This window comes from Hemibagrus wyckioides, linkage group LG28 (genome assembly GCF_019097595.1).
Source record: "Hemibagrus wyckioides isolate EC202008001 linkage group LG28, SWU_Hwy_1.0, whole genome shotgun sequence".
Classification (NCBI taxonomy): Eukaryota; Metazoa; Chordata; class Actinopteri; order Siluriformes; family Bagridae; genus Hemibagrus; species Hemibagrus wyckioides.
This window is the reverse complement of record NC_080737.1, coordinates 10,772,716-10,794,607: the sequence shown is the minus strand read 5'-3', so window position 1 is coordinate 10,794,607 and position 21,892 is coordinate 10,772,716. Positions and strand designations below refer to the sequence as shown.

Sequence of the window (21,892 nt, the reverse complement as noted above, 5' to 3'; positions counted from 1 at the left end):
TATCCCACCCCCTTTCCTGATTTCAGCCTGACTGTCGCCTGGTATTTTTTGTTCTTGTCCTTACTTATCTCCCAGGCCTGAATCTTATCTACTCCCACTCTATAGCTCTCCTGCCCTGTCTTTATCTCACACTGCCTCTCTGTCCTAGTCCACACTAACACAGGTACATTTAATAATGCATCAGTTCTTATCGACTTTTGCCTTTCCATCCACGCTAAAACAGGGGTTTCAACCACTGAAACATATGTCCACGAATCTTCTTTCACAGTGGATAAATCAGATTTTTTTTATAGCATCCTAATACGATAGTGTAGGGTCTTCACCTTTACTCCCCTGCCCACACTGTCAGGTCTGCTAACACTGGTCTTTTAGCCAGAACATAATTCAAACAGGTCAGTGCTGGGGGCCACTTCTAGTGTTTTAGTTTTATTATTATGGCTATAAACTGTGAAACTATTTACCTCAATCCCTTTGTTTGTTTCTTTATTCTAGTTGATGGTTTTTTTCTTTTATGAGAAAAGTACGGTATAAAACATGATGATGATTATTTTTAGCAGTAGTAGTTTTACTAGTAGTAGTATTAGGTTTATGTTGTGTCAATTCCAAGCTGGCAGAACTTATTGTGATTCTGGTTTCTGTATTATTGTGATGGATTGGCATCAAGTCTCCGGTGTCCCCCACCTCATCCCCTGCAATAGGCTCCAGGTTCCCTATGACCCTGTGTAGGACAAGCATTACAAGAAAATGTATAAATGTACAGGTTTCTGTATTAGGTATTGAATTTTTTGTTGTTGTTGTATATCAACAATGGAAGTGTGCTGAATGTTTATAAAGTAAAGCAAATCCAAAAGGAGAAGGTTGGAAAGCATTAGAATTAAAGCCTGTATATTTTTGCTACTTTATGCTTTTCCCTTATCTTAGCCATAGTTCATCTTCTTAAGAACAAATATCTCAAACACATGCTTGTGTTGGGTCAGCAGGTTTGGACACAGGTTCACATAGACAGAGCTTTGTTTCACTTAGCAATCAGGACAAATAATATGGTAACCCAAATCAAGGTCAAGGTGATCAACTATATGCATGGTCTAGAAGTCGAGAAGATCAGAAAACAGAATCACAATCATTAGAAAAGAGTCTTGGTAACGACAGGTATAAACATTGCAGAGTGTGTACTTTGTAAAGTGAATAGAGTAAGTAATGAAAGTCTTGCCCAAATTCTACCTCCAGCTACAACCAGTTCTGCAGTATAATCATATAAAATATGTGGTTTATAACACAGTATAACTTACCATAATTTATAAAGCTGATGAAAATTACTACAGTGTAGCTAAACTTAATATTGTTATAGATGTTGGCAGCCATGAAGTCCTCAGCACATTGTGGTATAACTGAGCCGATTGAGCGAGATTGGGCCAGATAGCTGGAAGTAATGTAGATGCAAAGTGGTCGTACTCTAATCTTAAAATTATATGTAAATTATTTGATAATGAAAATATGTAGCTTAACCATGTCATTTGAAATAAAGTACTGTATAGACAAATACTACAAAATAACGTTATCAAGGTAATGATGTGTAATAACACACACATTAACCTGCAGACAATTCATAAGCAAAATATGGTAGAATAGAATAAAGATAGAAAATTAGTTAAAGAAAAAGCAAACATCAGACATCATTCATGTAAAGTGCAGGTTGATTTGTGCATAAAACTGAGTGTGCTTTATTTGGGCAAATCCAGAAATCATTGTTCTTAGTTGGTTGTAGGTGTTAGCACACAGGTAGGCAGAGGATAACAGGGTAGTCCATACCGGTCCTCTGTACAAGCAGGCAGGAGTGAAAACAAGGAGAAACTAGAAACACAGGACCACTGAGAAACTAATGTCCTAATGACTTAATGGCAACAAAGACATAACAGGCTATAAACTGAGACTCTAATCAGGGGCTAATAGGTGAACACAATGGAACACAAAATCAATGGCATGACATGGATGGAGATAGGACAAAAAAACAAAACAAAGGCACAAGACAAACCATAAACAAAAGATAATCGCAATTGTTGCTATGGGAACAGCAATGCACAGGAGAACTCTGTGATATCTCGCTGATCCACTGCATGTGGGACAGTTGGAAATGTCATTCTTTTTGCCATGCTATTCTTTTAGGCTTCACGGAGCAGGAACAAAATTCACCATAGTTGCATATTGAAAAAATAACAATCAGAGTAATCATGTGTAATAATAACACAACTAACCTGCAACTGATATATTTTTTTTTTACACATTCCTTATGGTTGAAAAGTGAAATAAAAACCAATTCACCAGCATTTTCACACTTCAGTTAGGACCAGAATTAGACAGTAAAGTTAAGAACATAATCACCATGAAAGTAAAATGCATTGTTTTTAATTAATTAGCAATAGTAATTGGGTGTCATTTTTATAACATTCTATTATTTTACCCTCAAAGCTTACATTTCCCTGTGTTTTGACAGATTTCATCTTGAGCTTTGTGGAATTCATGCTCTCCTCCTGCTAAAGCATTTCTCACCCACATCAAGCAGCTTTATGTTTGTGTTTATTTGGGCTTGTGTTTAGAAGCCTGGAGATGGAGGAGGAGGCGTTAACGCTCGGATTTATCGGCCGTAGCTCCAGCTTGGAGTCTGTACTTAGCATCAGTGTCAGCCCATGTGTGCTGCACTGAGATATGTTAGGATTACTATGATTCAGAGGAAGAGAAGACTTGTCTTATGCAACTCTGTTATGAGCCATAAACCAGTTTTCTCCTTTCTACATTGCGATCCAATTGACATTATTTGCACGAAATAAGCCTAATCAGTGGCCTCGCTCTGCATCATGCTGAGAGCCAGCTCCACTGATGCTGATTGCGAGATGGAGAGTCTTATCCTGGCACAACAGAATCAAACATTTGTTGGTGGTGTGCGTGTAAAATGTAATGAATTATATTACTACGGTCATATTTTGTGGGTTGTTTTTGTGGGACGTTTTGTGAGTCACATGTGTCCAAAATTTCAGAGTATGTCATGAAAACAGAATTACACATGGTTTATTTTCTTTTTCTTTTTTCTTTTTTGTAAATCTCTTGCAGTTCAACACTTGAACACAGTCACAGTTTAACAACCGTAATATCAACATGTCACAAAAAGCATCCACGACCGGTGATCCAATAAAGGGCTGAGCTATTGTGGTAAACATGCCTGGCAGACATACAGCACAACACAAAGTGTCAACACTTATTGCAAAACAGTGTAGCTCTGAAAGAGCTGCAGTCACAGTTGATTGTACTATTGCTGTCTATTAATTACTGGCCATTTGTTGACTTGGCTTTAAATATAATCCTTTAGCATTAAAGCATCACCACCTCTGTCACAGAAACACAGCCACTGTCACCCTTGTAACAATAACTTTCAAAGGCAATTCTTGTAGGGCTTGATGTGCTGTGAGCAACGCTCTAGTTATTGCAGGTAATCTATCACAGTCTGCCTGTGTGACAACAATGTGTTTGGGGTGATAAAAGGTTATAGTGATTCTTACATTTACATGTGAAAATATACCTCCATAAATAAAAAAAAGCAGTATAGAGTGCAGTGAGGTATTTATTTACAGAGATGTACCCAATAACAACTCAAAACTCATATAAAATATGTACAATATGTACAATGAGATTCGTGGGAACCAATAAAGCCTGAAAAGTTTAAGCAAGAAAAGTGAATCAGACATTTAAACGTTTATTCATATTCAATAAACATTTATCCTGGTCAGGGTGAGGGTAGTCACTGTTGGCTGAACATCTGATGCATATGGCACACAAAATTGGAAACACTTCAGGAGTTTCAAAGTTGTCATCTGATTGGTCTACAGGATTTCCGCAAGACAAGTGTCATGTTTTTTAACACTCCACCTGGAAACAAAGCCTTCATGATACTCTACTTCCCTCATTACAGAAGGAAACCGACGTCTTTACAACTGTGAGAAATGAGCACTTATGAGGATCAGCTAAATGCTGGAATTTCCAAATTATGTGAAGATGACGGTATAGTGTCATTAACTGGAATTACTTTCTTTAATAAGTGATCTAAGGTTGCATGCTGGACTGTTTTTTTTTGTTGGGACTTTACACTTCCATGTCCCCAAACACTGAGCTGAACAAACTGAATCCTGATTGGTTGCTTTTATCGGCCAAGGGTGGTTCTTTGTCCAATATAAGCTGCTATGGAGCCCAGACCTTCTGCCGTCAGTCTGTAGTTTTGTCTACACGAGACTAGGATGGCGGTGGATCCTGGGAACATTGAAAAGCACACCCTGAGTAGGATGTCCCTCCATCACAAATCACAATACACTCACACATTCACATACTCACACTGTAGGCCATGTTTTTTGGGAGGTGGGAGGAAAGCGGAGAACCCAGGAGACAGCCACATTCCCACTGGTGTAAAATGTGAAACTCAACACGTACATTAACCTGAGCTCAGGGTCGAAACCGGGACCCTGGAGGTGTGAGGCAGTGGCTATGCATTATTCATTGCATATTATTTGATCACAGTTAATTGAAGAACAGGCTGATGCATGCTGTTATTAAAGGAGTGTGTGTGAGTGTGTGTGGTGTCCACACATCAATAAGAGCTTGGTGTCAGGTGGAAGTGGCTCTAAGCCAGCACAGTTACAAGAGGCTTTCTCAGATAGATGACTAGTCATTCAGACAACAGCCTGAGCAGTCAATTTTGAAAATAGGTCTACAGCCCTATCAAAATGATATCAGTGTTATCCTTCTTCTGTCTGTTTCTCTTTTCTCTCATCCTATTCTCATCCACTTCTCAACCACTGCACACTTCACAGCCCACTACATATAACTCTTCTTCACTTCCCCATGCTCGTTCCTGTCCGCTTGGCTACACTTCACTGACCTTTGTAATGACTATGTTGCTCTCTGGACTTGTGTGTATATGTGTGTGTTACTATGGACTCAGCTGGAAACACATTGCTAGCTCCTGTAGCAATGCAAAACAATTAGGTAACAGCAGACAGTGCACATTTACTGCGGAGGACAGACCCACACTTAGTCTTCGTGGAGGGAGCATCATTTCATTTATGCAAACATTAACAGTGTTCCCAGATCACCAGCGGACACACACATCGAAGACCTGTACAAATTATGTCCCAACAACACTGTATGCAGATTGTTTGCTAATTGTAAAGATGTTAAGGCATGTTCTTAATAATTCTCTTTTATTCAGTTGTGTGTTACTGGATAAACAACACCTCTTAGAAAGTCAGTTGATTAATAAGAGAAAACATGGGATGAATTAATGGTGAGAAAAGGGAGTTGAAATAAAGTTGAAATGAAGTTGAAATCACCAAGAGGGGGTGCTGTCAGGTTTAACTCTCTAAATCCCAATGTCAATGTTTTTGCAATTAGCAAAAAAAGTTTGTGTGCTATCTGGGCTGTAATTGTAATGGACATGGCATCATCAGTGCTGTATATCAAGCTTATTCGGCTCATGCGTCAAAGTCTTATGTAATATTTAAATCTGGTCTAATGTGTTTTATATAATTATAATAATGTGTTAAATATCAGGTGCAGTCACTTTTACCAGTAAAATACACATTAAATACAAAATACATGATTCTGGTGATAAGGTACAGTTTACCTGCTTAGTGCATTATTTATCTTGAGAGCGTACAAGAAAATCAGTGAAGATAAAATGCAGACAGTTTAACCTCACAATGACACCAGTGTTTGATTATAGTGCAACAAAAGCGTATCTATTTCGTGGCTAATGGCAGAACTGAAGGTGACCTGTGGTGGCCATGGCGATCTGCCAAACATGAACTTGCTGCTGAGATTTAGAAGATTATTCAAAATATTGTCGTTAAAATGATGTCGTCTTCCCCAAAATTTAACCTGACCATCCACCTGTCACCTAGTCTGGGATGGCCATGGTCATCTTGGAAATCTCATTGGCTATGACATTTTCATGACAATATATTGAACAATCATGTGATTCCCAGCAGCATTCCAGAGAGCCTTTGTTTGGCCAATGAGATTTCCTGGATGGTCATGGCCTGATCTGGCCAGATCTGTACTGCTATGTGATCAGATCAATGCAAGTTGGTCACTGTAGCTGTAAGTATAAAGTTGTGTGATTCCAGCAGCCTTATACAGCCATTACTTGTCACACTGTATGAAATGATCCAAAGAAGAATTCTATAACAGAGTGTGCAATAACATAAGTTCTTTGGGTTAGATTACACAATAATGATAGTTCCTATAGTTACTTTGTTCTGCTGTACACAGCAACGATTTGTAGCTCTTTAACTGGAAGGCATAAAAATATGATCATGTTATCATACGAGTAAATAAACACTATGAACAGGGTTTTTGTTCAATTTTTAGCTCGCTACACACCTGGAAACTGTAATTCATCCGTAGTACAACGATCAGCCATAACCTTAAAACCTCTGACAGGTGAAGTGAATAACATTATCTTGTTAAAGTGGGATAAATCAGGCAGCAAGTGACCGGTCAGTTCTTGAAGTTGAGGTGTTGAGGTGGTTGGAAGCAAGAAAAGTGGGCAAGTGTATCTGAGCAGATCTCAATGACTTTGACGAGGGATAAATTGTGATGGCTAGATGACTGAGTCAAAGTATCTCCAAAACAGCAGGTCTTGTGGGGGTTTTCCCACTATACAGTGGTTAGTATCCACCAAAAGCCATCCAAGGAAGTGATCCAACCACTTTGGTGGCACAAGAGGGACAATATTAGGCAGGTGGTTTGTTATGTTATGGCTGAATTGGTTTATATTTACTATATTGGTCCAATGAGTTTTGTGTTAATCTTATATCGTTCACTTATTGGTGGACTTTGGCTGTGGGTTCTGTTATGCATGTCACATTATATCTTCTAAGACCAGGGATCTCATTTTCCTTGATGATGTATGATTGTGCATGGTGAATATTGTGCTGTGAGAAACAGCTAAAGAGTTCAAAAATAGCGAGCGTTTTGAGAGAGCCAGTCTGAGAAAGTATGTTTTATTATGTGGAATGTTTATGTCTGCTCTCAGGTGTTTTCTATGCAGTGATGAAGCCTTTCAGTGGTTGGTTAATAATCTTAAATGATCAGCTCTGGCGTTGTAACATTGAATTTAACTTTATTTGTGATATAAAACAGTTATATTTATAAATATATTTCCATTGACTAATAAATAGAAAATTTATTTATTAATGTCTTATTTATGATCTTTCTGTTGTATATGTTGTAGGTTTTACTGTGATAATAGGAAAAGGTATAGACAGTCCTAAAGACTGACAATTCAGTTATGAGTAGAAATACAACAAAAATACTATTATTTAAAATGCGCGCGCACACACACACACACACTTGACTGGCCTGCACAGAGTCCTGACCTCACCCTGATAGAACACTTCTAGGATGAATTAGAGCAGAGAATTAGAGCCAGATCTTCTCGTCCAACTTCAGTGCTTGACTTCACATATGCGCTTCTAGAGGAATGGTGAAATATTCCCATAAACACACTCCTAAACCTTGTGGAAAGCCTTTCCAGAAGAGTTGAAGCTGCAAAGGGTGGGTCAACTCCATATACAGAAATAATCACATCATCAACAATTCTTCAGATTGTTCCGTTAAATAACAACATGTTTCTAAATCCATTTATCAGGCTGAGATCATATGAAGTGTCCACAATATAATCCCCAATGAAAAGCTGTTACTATAGATATTAATATATTAATATAACGAGCTGATTGTAAACTTGTGAGTCTCTGGAGTCATGTAGTTAAAGGAAATGCATCAACACATTCTCTACGCCTTTTCTTCACCACATTATTCCTTAAAACTTTCCTTCAATCTGAACAGCCCTACTTCATTTGAATTTGCAGAATGTTTAGCATGGGCTGGTTGGGTGGACTGCCTCAGGCTCAGAGACACATCTGGAGCATGAAAAATTATTAATATGGCTGTTGGTATGTTGCCAGGTGAACGTGACTGACCGCCTTCTTCCCTTTTGTAATGTTAAGCTAGACTCAGCATATTGAGCTGGTATCGATCAGTAAGTTGGAATTTTTAGATGCTTAAGCGTTATGCTGTTATAGTTATACTGCATTTGTCACATACAATTAAATTTATCACACAAAATGTATCCACATATCTGCACTTCTTCTGCTTCATTGAGATTTTTTAGAAATAATACAGATTTAGAGATATGGAGACTTCTATCATTTTATCGACTATTAATAAAACAATATTTCATATATTTAGAAACACCTTTAAAATACTGTTTGTCTAAAATCTTATTACCACAAAATCAGTGTTGGAATCAGACTCAATTTCCCAGAGAACACCACAGGTTACAAACAAAGCCGATGTGGACTACGACCCCTATTACTCATGCACATTGTCCTGAATACCAGAATAATGATCATACACACCTGAGATCAATCACACACACAAATACAGTTTAAGCATTTTTGCAGAACTCTCCTCTCTGAAGTATAGTCCTGTGTTCATTTGCTAAAGCCTTTGTTTTCTGGGTATGCTTTTCTGGTTTTGAGCCTGGTCTCATTTCTGGTTTTGTGATTCTGTGTTTTGCCCAGTTCTTCCTGTGCCTGACTCTGTGCCTATTTTTGACTATTTTGAATTTGTGTGCTTGCCTTTAAAATAGTGCTCACCAGCAACTGCATCCGTCTCTGTTTTCGAAGACAAATGTTGTTTATTTTCATGAGTGTGAACCTATTTTAACAGTTTGTGTGTACATTTAGTAAAACTGCTATAAAATGTAAGCTGTCTCTAGCTGACTGTACTGATCACAGAGGTTCAGTTGCTATTTCAGGAAATAAAGTACTTCCAGAGCCAGAGCACCTGGACAAAATCTTTGCAATCCAAAAAAGGAGACAGAATTCACCCTATTTGTGGTCTAAGAAGCCTAAATATCTCCTTAATACAGCTTTCCTACACACATCAGGAGGTTCTGACCATAGATCTGAAAGATGAATTTCCACATTGCTCAAGGATACAGGAGATCCATCTGCTTTCACATTATGAAACAACATACCCTTCCTTTTAGGTTAGCTTTGGCCCTCAGGGTCTTCACAAAATGTGTGTTCACCATAGGGCTCTTGCAACAGCAGGGTCTGTACACACTCCTCTATCTGGACAGTTGGTGCCAACATCAGTAGTATAAACTGTGTGTTTTTCTGCTGCACTGCACTGTGATGTCAGCCTAATGCTTGTCTTCTATATCCTAAAGGCACATGTCACCAAGGAGCTGGTTTGATGCATGGGAAATTGGTAAAACAGATGAATCCTAGCAAGTGTGGGGGAGTGTATGAAAAAAGGTGGTAAATGGAATAAATAGTTCATCTGAAATCTAAAAGCAATCCTAGAGTAGAGTGGCAGATGCGAGCTGACATAAAACTGTGTGTGAATAAGCAAATTGCATGTGTTATCAGTTTCACTTGAATCACACAGCGTCTGCTACGGGGACCAGAGTTCAAATATGTGACGCTGGAGCCGAACCCAGCTTTCCTGCCAAGATACTGATACCTCACACTATCAGTAGCCCTATCAACCTGTCTGTGTGTCCACTGAAGACTCTCAAGCATTATGTCCAAATGACTGTCAGCTGGAAGGACACTGATCAGCTGTTTGTGATCTTTGGGGAACAATATAAAGACAGGTTAGCCTGTTGAGTTAAAGATGTGACAGCACAAGTCTACTCCAACACATTCTTCCATTAAATCCAACTGGACATTTTGTCACCATGTCTACATTCCGGGGTGGCAGTAAGAGGCTTGACAGCTGGATATGGAAAGTGCACATGACATGAAATTGATCTTTCTCAATCAATGATGGAAATGTCACATTGTCATAAACACCAGACGATAAATGAATGAATTTAGACAACCAAGCCCTTGTTGTAGCTTACTTTTTTCATTAGCTCTCTCTCAGCTGGGAAGTTGTTGCAAGCAAATGAGAGCGGTGATGTGGAGGATGACTGACTGACCAAAGACGGTCGACTAAGCATTTCTTTTTTTCAGTGCATGCATTTAGAATTTACTACATCAAACAAAGGACAGCATTTAACTTTTAACCGGAAAAGTAATCAAACTTTTATCAGAAACTGTATACTTACTGGATATTTAGAAAGGCAAATCTGGGTGATGTGTCATGGATAGATAGTCTTTCCTCTTTTATGTCATTACTGTAAAACAGTTAAACAAAATCGTCTATGTCTAGACTTATTGGAACAAAAGACAGAATACTGTTCTTAATTGAATTAAATTTATTTTTTGAGGAACATTATTTTCCATTACAAAATACAGGTGCTTTCAGACAGATGATATAATAAATCAACTGTCACAAATTCCCTCTCTCAGCTTGCGGCCCGTTTCTCAGTGTGACTAGCACATCACTTTTTTAGTTCACTCCCTGTGCTTTTGTTATGACATGCGTTTGGTTTGGTCTTGTCTCTGTCCCTGTCGTGGCACTGATTGATTAAGCAAATGTGTTCACCTTTTCTGTGTCTCGGCTAAATTCATTTCTGCCCTGTTGTTTCTCTTCCCCCTGGAGCAGACTTATAGAATGCATCTAAAACAGCTCCCTAGTTCAGTAGTCAGGGCACTTATCAGGGAGTGGGACATTTTAAGAGCTTCTTAATCGCGATATCCTTCCAGTTTGTTCCGTAAAAAATTGCACTGCAAAAATCACTGTGTTCCCTTACTGGAAATGATGTCATATTTTCTGAAACTTTGTCTAAATGTAAGTAGCTAGGTATCATTGTTATAGCTCTCAAATGATTACTTACATTAGTAATTTTTAAGTTTACTTGATGTTGTAAATACAGTTTGTTTGAGTCTATCACCTTTTAAGTGTTAAAATTATTAAAAAGCATGTGGGTTTTTACAGTGACTTACAGTGAACTTAGATGCTGGTGGAAACTGGGTGCTCAGTGTCCCAGTGTGTAGTGAGACAGGATCCTTATCAGTGGAAGAACTCGTGTACACCGTATACTGATTCACAACCAAGGGAGCTAACGAGCTGATTGAGACATACCCTTATTAATCTTTTTGTGTGTTTAGTCCTAGCTTTGTTTTCTCGAGTTCTGTGTTTTCTGATTCTGACCCACATCTGTGTTCATCATGATTGTCCTATGTCACATGCTTGCCTGTGTTTTGACCAATACTACAGACACTGACTATATTTCTAGATCGTTCACAATAAAACATAACATTGAGTTCAAACACATGCATCCCATTTCCACATGATACAACAGTTAACATCCTACCATGCTTTGTGACAATACTGAGATGAAAATACTGAGCAAGTCCAGTTGACCACAGTTTTGGTTAAAATAGCAATTGGGAAAGATGCAGGAACTTCAGTCACACTCTTCAGCTGGTAAGTGTTTCAGTAATTAAAGTAACACCTGCATTTAGATTCTTGAGAAAGTCGAAAATTGGAAATTGCAAGTTGGAAATGCACTGGTTAAAAACTCACCATAATGCTCTGGTGAGTAAGAATGTCGGTGCAGGATGTGATTGGTCTGTCAGGAGGAATGATCTGTTCACATCTACACAGAACAGGGTTAATATAGTAGGAGTGCAGTATATAAGCAACTTATTACAATATCAAAAGGACATTTGTGAGCTCACTGATGTAAAAATCATCAGCATTGCTCTGTAGATATATGGGGGGAAAAAATGATAAGATTAATTAGTGCATACATAAGTGGTGCACATCACGAGAACAGTACAGGCCTGAGTGTGTGTGTTTTGCTGATCTGTAGGCCTGCATTCTTCAAGGTCTCCAGTGGCTCTGTTGTGCTGTAGCATTATGATAGCATGGGTTTGTGTCCACTTGTCCCCTTAAACTCTAGACATTTTATTGCTGCAAGTCTCCAGTCGCTGTACCATGAATTCACCAGCGAGACTTCCTACTACTGGTTGCCATAGTTATAATATTTATCAGTGGGTGGTGCAACTAGCATTCCACTTGACAGCAAACTAGTTTTCCTGCCACAAAACAAAACATTCTGGAGGGAGATTTTTTTGCCGTTTGTGTATAAAAGTCAGCTGTGAATATATGCGTCATATTATACAAGATGAAGGTGAAGTAGTATGTGCTGTTTGTCACAGATCACATGCGCTCTACTGTCTTCACTCCCACTGGAAGTCGCTGTAGCAAGTTGCTCCATATTTGCATAAAAAAAACATAAAACTTTTCTCAAGTTTGTCATGTTACTGGAAGTCACTAGCTCTCATTTATAAATGAATGACTTACATCTGTTTTGTCGCTGCGATTCGCTGTATGTGTTAGAAGAACATGCAACTGCACGCCTATGCAAGGCCGTTCTGACTGAACACCTTTATCATATAATGAAACATTTCTGTCATGATGGCCGTGGTCTATTTCAGGATGGTAATGTCCCTATGCACCAGGGCTTAATGAGGGATTTATTTATGCATAAGTCTGATTAAGACTTTCTTGTAATAATTTAGACCATCTATTTGCAGCGGTCTACTTATAGCCATTCTGATCCGAATCAAACTATAAAAATGTGTAAGCCAGAAATGTGATGTGTCTGTCGCAATTCAGTGGCAGAGCTGACACGACTCCAACCTTAGGGCTGACACCTCCACAGTTTGCTTTTTCTCTCTGTCGCTGTTGTGCTGTTGTCAGATTTACAATGTGGCCACATGCACTTGCAAAACTTGCAATACTAAATCACAGGGATTTGTCGTGGTTTTAAAAGAAAAAAATATATAAGTAGATGTAGATATAAGTAGATGTCTAGAATATAAAGATTCCATCGTTTTCAATATATTAAAAACTTTATGTCTCTTTTCTATACTGTTTGTTCTGTAATGCCTCATACTGCAGCCTGGGTTATTAATAATATTCTCTTTTCCCCTGTCTTCCTCTGCAGTCACTGAAAAAGAAGTTCAGCAGTGGTAAGTTACATTCTCTCTTTCTCCTGTCCTTTTCCAAACCTACAATTCACCCTTCCCCTCCTTTACTTTTCCGTGAGATCCTTATTAACATCACCAAGTCCTCTAAACCAATCACAGATGCTTATAAAAGAAATCTTTGTGTATTTTGGGCTATAAGTGAAATATTGGTCTGTAGAAGAACATAGCCTCAGACTTACTGTCACGGTATTGATGAATGTGTTTGGAAAATGCAAAGTTTCTGGACCTCGGTGTTACCATGGACACGCAGTGAAGTATTGCATCCTTAGTGAAGTGAGTGAGTATGTATAAGGGCAGAAAGTGCTGCTCAGATTTGTGGTTGGATTTAGTGTGGGCACTGTGGGCAGCTTTCGGCTCCTGTGCCAGCGTGTAGATGGATTGTACAGGCTTTTATTCGTCAGTAGCATCAGGGTGAAATTGATTCGAGGCAATCACAGTGCTACGCAGTTCAGTGTTTTCCCACATCCACCACCCTGAGCAAATTATAGAGCTCATTAATAAGTACAGCAATGAGTATCTCTTGATTTTATTGCAATATAACTGTAAAATTTTATGTACAGTACATCCCATAGATATCCTATTGAATAGGATTAAAATGTGGTTTCCTGTGGCATTACCAAGCCTTCTAACTATTCTTCCGGTTTTGACCTTTGTTTGTTTGTTTGTGTGTGTTTCTGCTCTGCCTCAGATATCCCTGTTTGCCCTGTTGACCCTGGACTGTTGACTATGTTTTTGATTACACTGTTGTACTTGTTTTGTATGTCTGTTTTTTCTGCTGATTTGTGTTTTATTCATTTTGCATTTTTGTTCTTTTAACTCTTTTCACTGTTATATCTTGATCCCTTTAGTTTCTTTCTCCCTCATTGATTATCACCACCTTGACTCGTCTTTATCTTTCTCCCCGTGTCTTGGTTATTAAAATTCCCTGCGTTTGAGATCTCATTCCTGACAGGATCTGAGTAACATGTTAGTTATAATAACATGCTATTAAAATAAAATTACTCAAGACACTTTTCCAGCCGTAAGAATGAGAAATGTTCTTTATTTCCTTGGCTTCTGTGCCATACCGTGTAAGAGGACCCCCCCCCTATCAAAAAATAAAGGGGATTGGTCTTTAATCCAGCACTGTCGGAAAGGACTAAAAAACATGCAGCCTAAATTGGGTTATCAAAAAAATAAAGGAGCAGAAAGAGAGAGAGAGAGAGAGCAAACAACTTCAGACTTTTATTTATTTATTTATTTTTCAGATGAAAGGTTAGCCTTTGTCATCCAGCCATTTTTACCATGTTAGTTTGTTTCTGACCCCCTGAATACAGACTGCAGATAGGTGTAAATGAGAGTGAAATAAATTAATATTTAATGTATATATATATATATATATATATATATATATATATATATATATATATATATATATATACTATATTGCCAAAAGTATTCGTTCACCTGCCTTGACTCGCATATGAACTTAAGTGACATCCCATTCCTAATCCATAGGGTTCAATATGACGTCGGTCCACCCTTTGCAGCTATAACAGCTTCAACTCTTCTGGGAAGGCTGTCCACAAGGTTTAGGAGTGTGTTTATGGGAATTTTTCACCATTCTTCCAGAAGCGCATTTGTGAGGTCACACACTGATGTTGGACGAGAAGGCCTGGCTCTCAGTCTCCGCTCTAATTCATCCCAAAGGTGTTCTATCGGGTTGAGGTCAGGACTCTGTGCAGGCCAGTCAAGTTCCTCCACACCAGACTCTGTCATCCATGTCTTTATGGACCTTGCTTTGTGCACTGGTGCACAGTCATGTTGGAAGAGGAAGGGGCCAGCTCCAAACTGTTCCCACAAAGTTGGGAGCATGGAATTGTCCAAAATGTCTTGGTATGCTGAAGCATTCAGAGTTCCTTTCACTGGAACTAAGGGGCCAAGCCCAGCTCCTGAAAAACAACCCCACACCATAATCCCCCCTCCACCAAACTTTACACTTGGCACAATGCAGTCAGACAAGTACCGTTCTCCTGGCAACCGCCAAACCCAGACTCGTCCATCAGATTGCCAGATGGAGAAGCGCGATTCGTCACTCCAGAGAACGCGTCTCCACTGCTCTAGAGTCCAGTGGCGGCGTGCTTTACACCACTGCATCCGACGCTTTGCATTGCACTTGGAGATGTATGGCTTGGATGCAGCTGCTCGGCCATGGAAACCCATTCCATGAAGCTCTCTGCGCACTGTTCTTGAGCTAATCTGAAGGCCACATGAAGTTTGGAGGTCTGTAGCGATTGCAGAACTCTGCAGAAAGTTGGCAACCTCTTCGCACTATGCGCCTCAGCATCCGCTGACCCCGCTCCGTCAGTTTAGGTGGCCTACCACTTCATGGCTGAGTTGCTGTCGTTCCCAAACACTTCCACGTTCTTATAATACAGCTGACAGTTGACTGTGGAATATTTAGGAGTGAGGAAATTTCACGACTGGATTTGTTACACAGGTGGCATCCTATCACAGTTCCACGCTGGAATTCACTGAGCTCCTGAGAGCGACCCATTCTTTCACAAATGTTTGTAAAAACAGTCTGCATGCCTAGGTGCTTGATTTTATACACCTGTGGCCATGGAAGTGATTGGAACACCTGATTCTGATTATTCGGATGGGTGAGTGAATACTTTTGGCAATATAGTGTATATATATATATATATATATATATATATATTGCTCAAACACGACCGTTCTCACTTACCACAACTCACAATAACAATATATATATATATATATATATATATATATATATATATATATATTGTTATTGTGAGTTGTGGTAAGTGAGAACGGTCGTGTTTGAGCATGAGTGATAAGCACAATTAACTGAAATGCTTATATGCTTACTTGGAAACGATTTTGTAGAGCAAAACCAAAATTAATATCACAAAGTATAAGAACATTTTCATAGATAGATGGGCTTTCCTTTATTTATGTCATTACTGCAATACAATTAAGCAATATCGTACAATCATGAGTGCTGTAGTTCTGACTATCGGCATGGCTGTGATCAAGTTGTAGGAAATCACAGCTGTGGGTGATATTCAGTACAAGAGCATTACTGCGAGTGTGATATTGCTTACATCGTGCTTTTTAGGCAAAGGTCCTTTATCAGTTATGTAAGCACTTAGAAAAAAAAGGCTGAAGTAAACGTACTGGGACAAAAGACAGAATAATGTTCTTAAAGGATTTAATTAAATTATTCGAATTGAATTTTAAGAGTTTCATTTTTCACTACTGAATACAGATACTTTCAGACAGATGATATAATAAATCATCTGTCACAAATTCCCTCTCTCAGCTTGTGGCCTGTTTCCCAGCGTGCCTAGCACAGCATTTGTGCAATTTTGTTTTGATATTTAAGCAATATCATATCGTCACAAATCCAAGGTGTCAGGTGCAAGTGCATAGCATCTCTAATGCTAAAACAACAACAACAACAAAAAAATAAACCTAGAAATGCTTCTAGGCATCCCCTTCTAGGCAAATTATGTCCAGCACTGGTCTTATATATTTTTGGTTATTGTCATGACGTGGTCATTTTCAGGCATGTAGCTACTTTTTCAGGGCTGTTGTGATGTGATATATGAGGTTTAAAACAATTTTGTCTCATAATATTTGTATATTCTTCATTTTATACCCCAGGGAAACAGGATGTCATGATGTAAAAAGTAAATGCAGACATGCTTAAGTTACTTTAGTTCACAGGAACGTAAAGGCTGCCAGTAATTATGGCACATGTTTATGTACTTCAGTTAAAAGATTTCACTCATATTACTCATATTTGTAGTGCAGAATTAAGCTATTTAAGTGCAGAAGCTTTTTATCCATCTTTATAAAGGGTGCCAATAATTCTAAAGCTGTTTATTTATTTACAACATAGTTTACTGTAGTTCATTATACAGTGAAAATGTCTTTGCTCCTTCCGTTTTGCATATGTCAAACTTAATTGTTAAAGAGTTTCAAATAAAATTTAATATAAGACAACCAGAGTAAACACAAAATACAATTTTAATGTAGACCTGGAGCCCCCAGGCTTGATTACTGCCAGCCCTGAAATAGAAAAAGGCTAAAACCCTATGCCAGAATCGAAAGAAATTCCTGGAGAGATGAAGGATATAAAGCCATTTCTAAGGCTCTGGGACTCCAGTGAATCACTATCATTATTGCAGAATGGAGAAAATTTGTGGCCTTCCTGCTAAAATTCCTCTAACAGTGCTCCTGCAGGAAGTCGCAAAAGAACCCAGTTAACATCGAAGGAACTGCAGGAGTCTCTTGCTTCAGATAAGGTCAGCATTCATGATTCCTCAATTAGTTAGAAACTGAACTGAAATTTTCTCCATGTGAAAGTTGCAGCGTGAAAACCACTGCTAAGATTTCTGGCACAATGTTCTGTGGAGAGAAAGTGGAACTTTTTGGAGTCATAGGTGTTCTTACATCTGGCATAAACACAGTATAGCACAGAAAGAACATCAAAAACCTGGTGGTGGTATTTGTGATGTTGTGGAGATGCTTTGCTGCTTCACGGCCTGAGTAATTTGCCATAATTGAGGGAACCTTGAATTCTGCACTCTACCAGAAATTCCTGAAGGAGAATGTCCGGTCATTAGTCTGTGATCTGAAGCTCAGCCACAATTGGGTTATGCAGCAAGACAATGAATGACTCTAAAGAAACAAAATTAAGGTTTTGGAGTAGCTTAATCCCATTGACCTTAAACTGGCATTTCATGTTTGAAAACCCTCCAATTTGGCTGAATGAAAGCAATATGTGGCTACTTTAAAGCACACACACACACACACACACAGTCCACTTTAACAGAACACCTGTACACCTGCTCATTTATGTCAGGAAGTCAAGAGCTTCAGTTAATGTTCACATCAAACATCAGAATGGGGGAAAATCTGATTTTTGACAACAGTGACATGAGTGTTAGTGCTAAATTTGCAGTTTATTTCAGAATCTGCTGATTTTCACAAACAACAGTCTCTAGAATTTGTATAGAACAATGGCAAAATGGTTGTTGATGAGAAAGATCAGAGGAGAATCACCAGACTGGTTTGAGCTGCCAGGATGACTTCAGTAGCTCAAATAAACTTGAGGCCAATGGGTTTCTACTGTTGTAGCCCACCCACTTCAAAGTCTGATGTTTTGTACAAATCTGTGCAAATTTGATAAATTTGATGGTCAGACGATCTTCTGTGGGTTGTTTCCAGCATGCAGTGGCTAGTTTGGTACCAACCAAAAATGATCACAGCAAGAACCAGTGACAGGGTCATGGCTAAGGCTCTCTGATTTCTGGTTTGAGAAACCTACCCTGTCCTGAACATTTACCTGAAGAGCTACTGAAGAATAAATTGCTGTAAAAGTTAATGCTGGCTATGATAGAAAGGTGTCAGAACACACAGTGCATTACAGCTTGCTGTATATGAATGGGGCTGTGTAGCCACAGACTAGTCAGAGTACCCATGCTGACTCCTGTTCATCATAAAAGCCTCTTCAATGGGCATGTAAGCGTCACAACTGGAGCGATGGAGGAGGGTGGTCTGATCTGATGAATGTCTTTGTGTTTTAAATTGTGTGGAAGAATGGGTGCATGTGCATGACCTAGAGAAGAGATAGCACCAGGATACACTATGGGAAGAAGACAAGATGGTGGAGGCAGTGTGATGCTCTGGGCAATGTTCTGCTAGGAAACATTGGATCTGGCATTCATGTAGATGTCATTTTGACACTGCAAACATTGTTCAGGAATGGTTTGAGGAACATGACAAAGTATTCATAGTGTTGAACTGACCTCCAAATGCTATTCTATTCTAACAAATCCAATAATCCATGGTGACCCTCACAATTTACAGGAAATAAAAGAATATGTATATATATATATATATATATATATATATATATATATATATATATATATATATATATATATATATATATATACACTATATTGCCAAAAGTATTCGCTCACCCATCCAAATAATCAGAATCAGGTGTTCCAATCACTTCCATGGCCACAGGTGTATAAAATCAAGCACCTAGGCATGCAGACTGTTTTTACAAACATTTGTGAAAGAATGGGTCGCTCTCAGGAGCTCAGTGAATTCCAGCGTGGAACTGTGATAGGATGCCACCTGTGCAACAAATCCAGTCGTGAAATTTCCTCGCTCCTAAATATTCCACAGTCAACTGTCAGCTGTATTATAAGAACATGGAAGTGTTTGGGAACGACAGCAACTCAGCCACGAAGTGGTAGGCCACGTAAACTGACGGAGTGGGGTCAGCGGATGCTGAGGCGCATAGTGCAAAGAGGTCGCCAACTTTCTGCAGAGTCAATCGCTACAGACCTCCAAACTTCATGTGGCCTTCAGATTAGCTCAAGAACAGTGCGCAGAGAGCTTCATGGAATGGGTTTCCATGGCTGAGCAGCTGCATCCAAGTCATACATCACCAAGTGCAATGCAAAGCGTCGGATGCAGTGGTGTAAAGCACGCCGCCACTGGACTCTAGAGCAGTGGAGACGCGTTCTCTGGAGTGACGAATCGCGCTTCTCCATCTGGCAATCTGATGGACGAGTCTGGGTTTGGCGGTTGCCAGGAGAACAGTACTTGTCTGACTGCATTGTGCCAAGTGTAAAGTTTGGTGGAGGGGGGATTATGGTGTTGGGTTGTTTTTCAGGAGCTGGGCTTGGCCCCTTAGTTCTAGTGAAAGGAACTCTGAATGCTTCAGCATACCAAGACATTTTGGACAATTCCATGCTCCCAACTTTGTGGGAACAGTTTGGAGCTGGCCCCTTCCTCTTCCAACATGACTGTGCACCAGTGCACAAAGCAAGGTCCATAAAGACATGGATGACAGAGTCTGGTGTGGATGAACTTGACTGGCCTGCACAGAGTCCTGACCTCAACCCTACAGAACACCTTTGGGATGAATTAGAGCGGAGACTGAGAGCCAGGCCTTCTCGTCCACATCAGTGTGTGACCTCACAAATGCGCTTCTGGAAGAATGGTCAAAAATTCCCATAAACACACTCCTAAACCTTGTGGACAACCTTCCCAGAAGAGTTGAAGCTGTTATAGCTGCAAAGGGTGGACCGACGTCATATTGAACCCTATGGATTAGGAATGGGATGTCACTTAAGTTCATATGCGAGTCAAGGCAGGTGAGCGAATACTTTTGGCAATATAGTGTATATATAGATTGATGCTTAATGTTTTACCTTAAAATGAAATAATCATTTAAAATCTGTGATTTGTGTTTTCTCCTTGTTTTATAGCACATTTTATATGAGAATTTGAAACTATTTAGTAACAGATATGCAATTATTATTATTATGATTATTCTACAGAAAACTCAAATAAATCACCAATAAATGACTTCAATAAGTGTTTGTATATCACATGCATGTATGTCAACTGGTAAATTGATACATTACAAAATGGTTATTTTTCAGAAATACAAGGCTCATTTTAGAAATAGAAACGTTTTAATAGTAAAAAGCACTGCCTAGGATGTCTGTGGCACTGGAAGTGAATAACAAGGAGGGAAGGTGATAGCTAAAATGTTTTTTTTTTCTTTTTAATAACACCAGTCAGTTGAACACTTTTAGTTCCTTTCCCTCTTAAGGCGAAATCACACTGAAGGTTTCTGAAGCCTTATTATTATATTTTAAGCAGTGTACATCAGCCCCGAAGACATAAAACCCTTGCGCATCAGAATCCTACCTACCCCATACAGTTGCTGTAGATGGTCCTATAATAACATTGTGCATGCTTCTATCTTATAGTACAGCTTCTATTGGTAGAGCATTTATTGTATTGGTACATATTAGCCATCATTTTCTGGTAATGTTTAGTGCTTAACTAAACTCAAGAGGTGTGAACTGGCCTTTTAGGTGATAATATACTGAATAGAATATTATAGAGAAACTGAGACAAGAATGTACATGTTCATTTGGAAAAAAATATATTTTGTTCTACTTTTAGAGAATTTAAATAGATTATTTTTTACCCTAAAAGAATATGTTTTGCTGGTAATTTGGTTCTGGGAAAAGGCCAGCCCTGTTTTGAAAGTTGCAATTACTTCAGTTTCCCAAATGCCACATCAGCCACTAACACTATCAAGAGCAGCTTAATGTTTATTTATAATAGTTAGCAATCTCTTTAGTGTTTTACTATACACTAGTTCACTTGTTTTAATGGTTTTAGCTTCTCAGAAGTAAGCTCCCCTAACCATTATCCCTGCTGGTTCACTTTAGATGTACATTTAGTTATATTGAGTCATTCTCTCTCCCCCCCCCCCCCCTGCATTCTTAATTCCCTTAATGCATGTGCCAAAAGCCTCAGCTTACCCACCTGCTGTATGCCACACACAGCAGATGGAGAGCAATTGACATGGGACGGCATGCCCAGAGGAGAGAGAGTGAAAGAGAGAGAGTAGGAGAAAAAAGTGAGAAAGTCTTAAATCAAAGCATGAGGGGAAGCTGAACAGAATATACAGGAGTTAAATCAGTAATACAAAGAGAAAATTGATTAAAAAAATGACAGATGGAAGTATGGGACAAAAGACTTTTATTTGGATGTGGAGAATATCTACACATGCATGAATATCTATACACTTGTGCATTAGCTCTTCACACTGGCTGTAGAAAATATAACACTCCAGTCTCTTGACAGAAAAGCCGTAAGAGTGTCAGAGATCTCAGAATCTTGTGAGCTCTCTGCTACTGAAGCAGCTCTGTCCTCAAAAGCTAAAATAAGCCTGTCTGCAAATTAGAAATTAGGGGCATGTGGAGACACCCATGGGTCCTAAACAGCATTTCTTAATGCACCTGTCATAGTCTCTCATGAACCTCAATTGTATG

At 39.0% G+C, this 21,892-nt stretch overlaps 1 protein-coding gene across 1 annotated transcript in view; it reads left to right on the top strand.

The window, feature by feature from the left end:
• ncs1a (neuronal calcium sensor 1a) overlaps positions 1 to 21,892 on the top strand; it is a 48,708-nt gene that overhangs the window by 6,349 nt on the left and 20,467 nt on the right. The window contains exon 3 of the mRNA XM_058383560.1: positions 12,959 to 12,983. Within this exon, the coding sequence (XP_058239543.1) occupies positions 12,959 to 12,983 (25 nt within the window). The remainder of the gene's footprint in view (positions 1 to 12,958; positions 12,984 to 21,892) is intronic.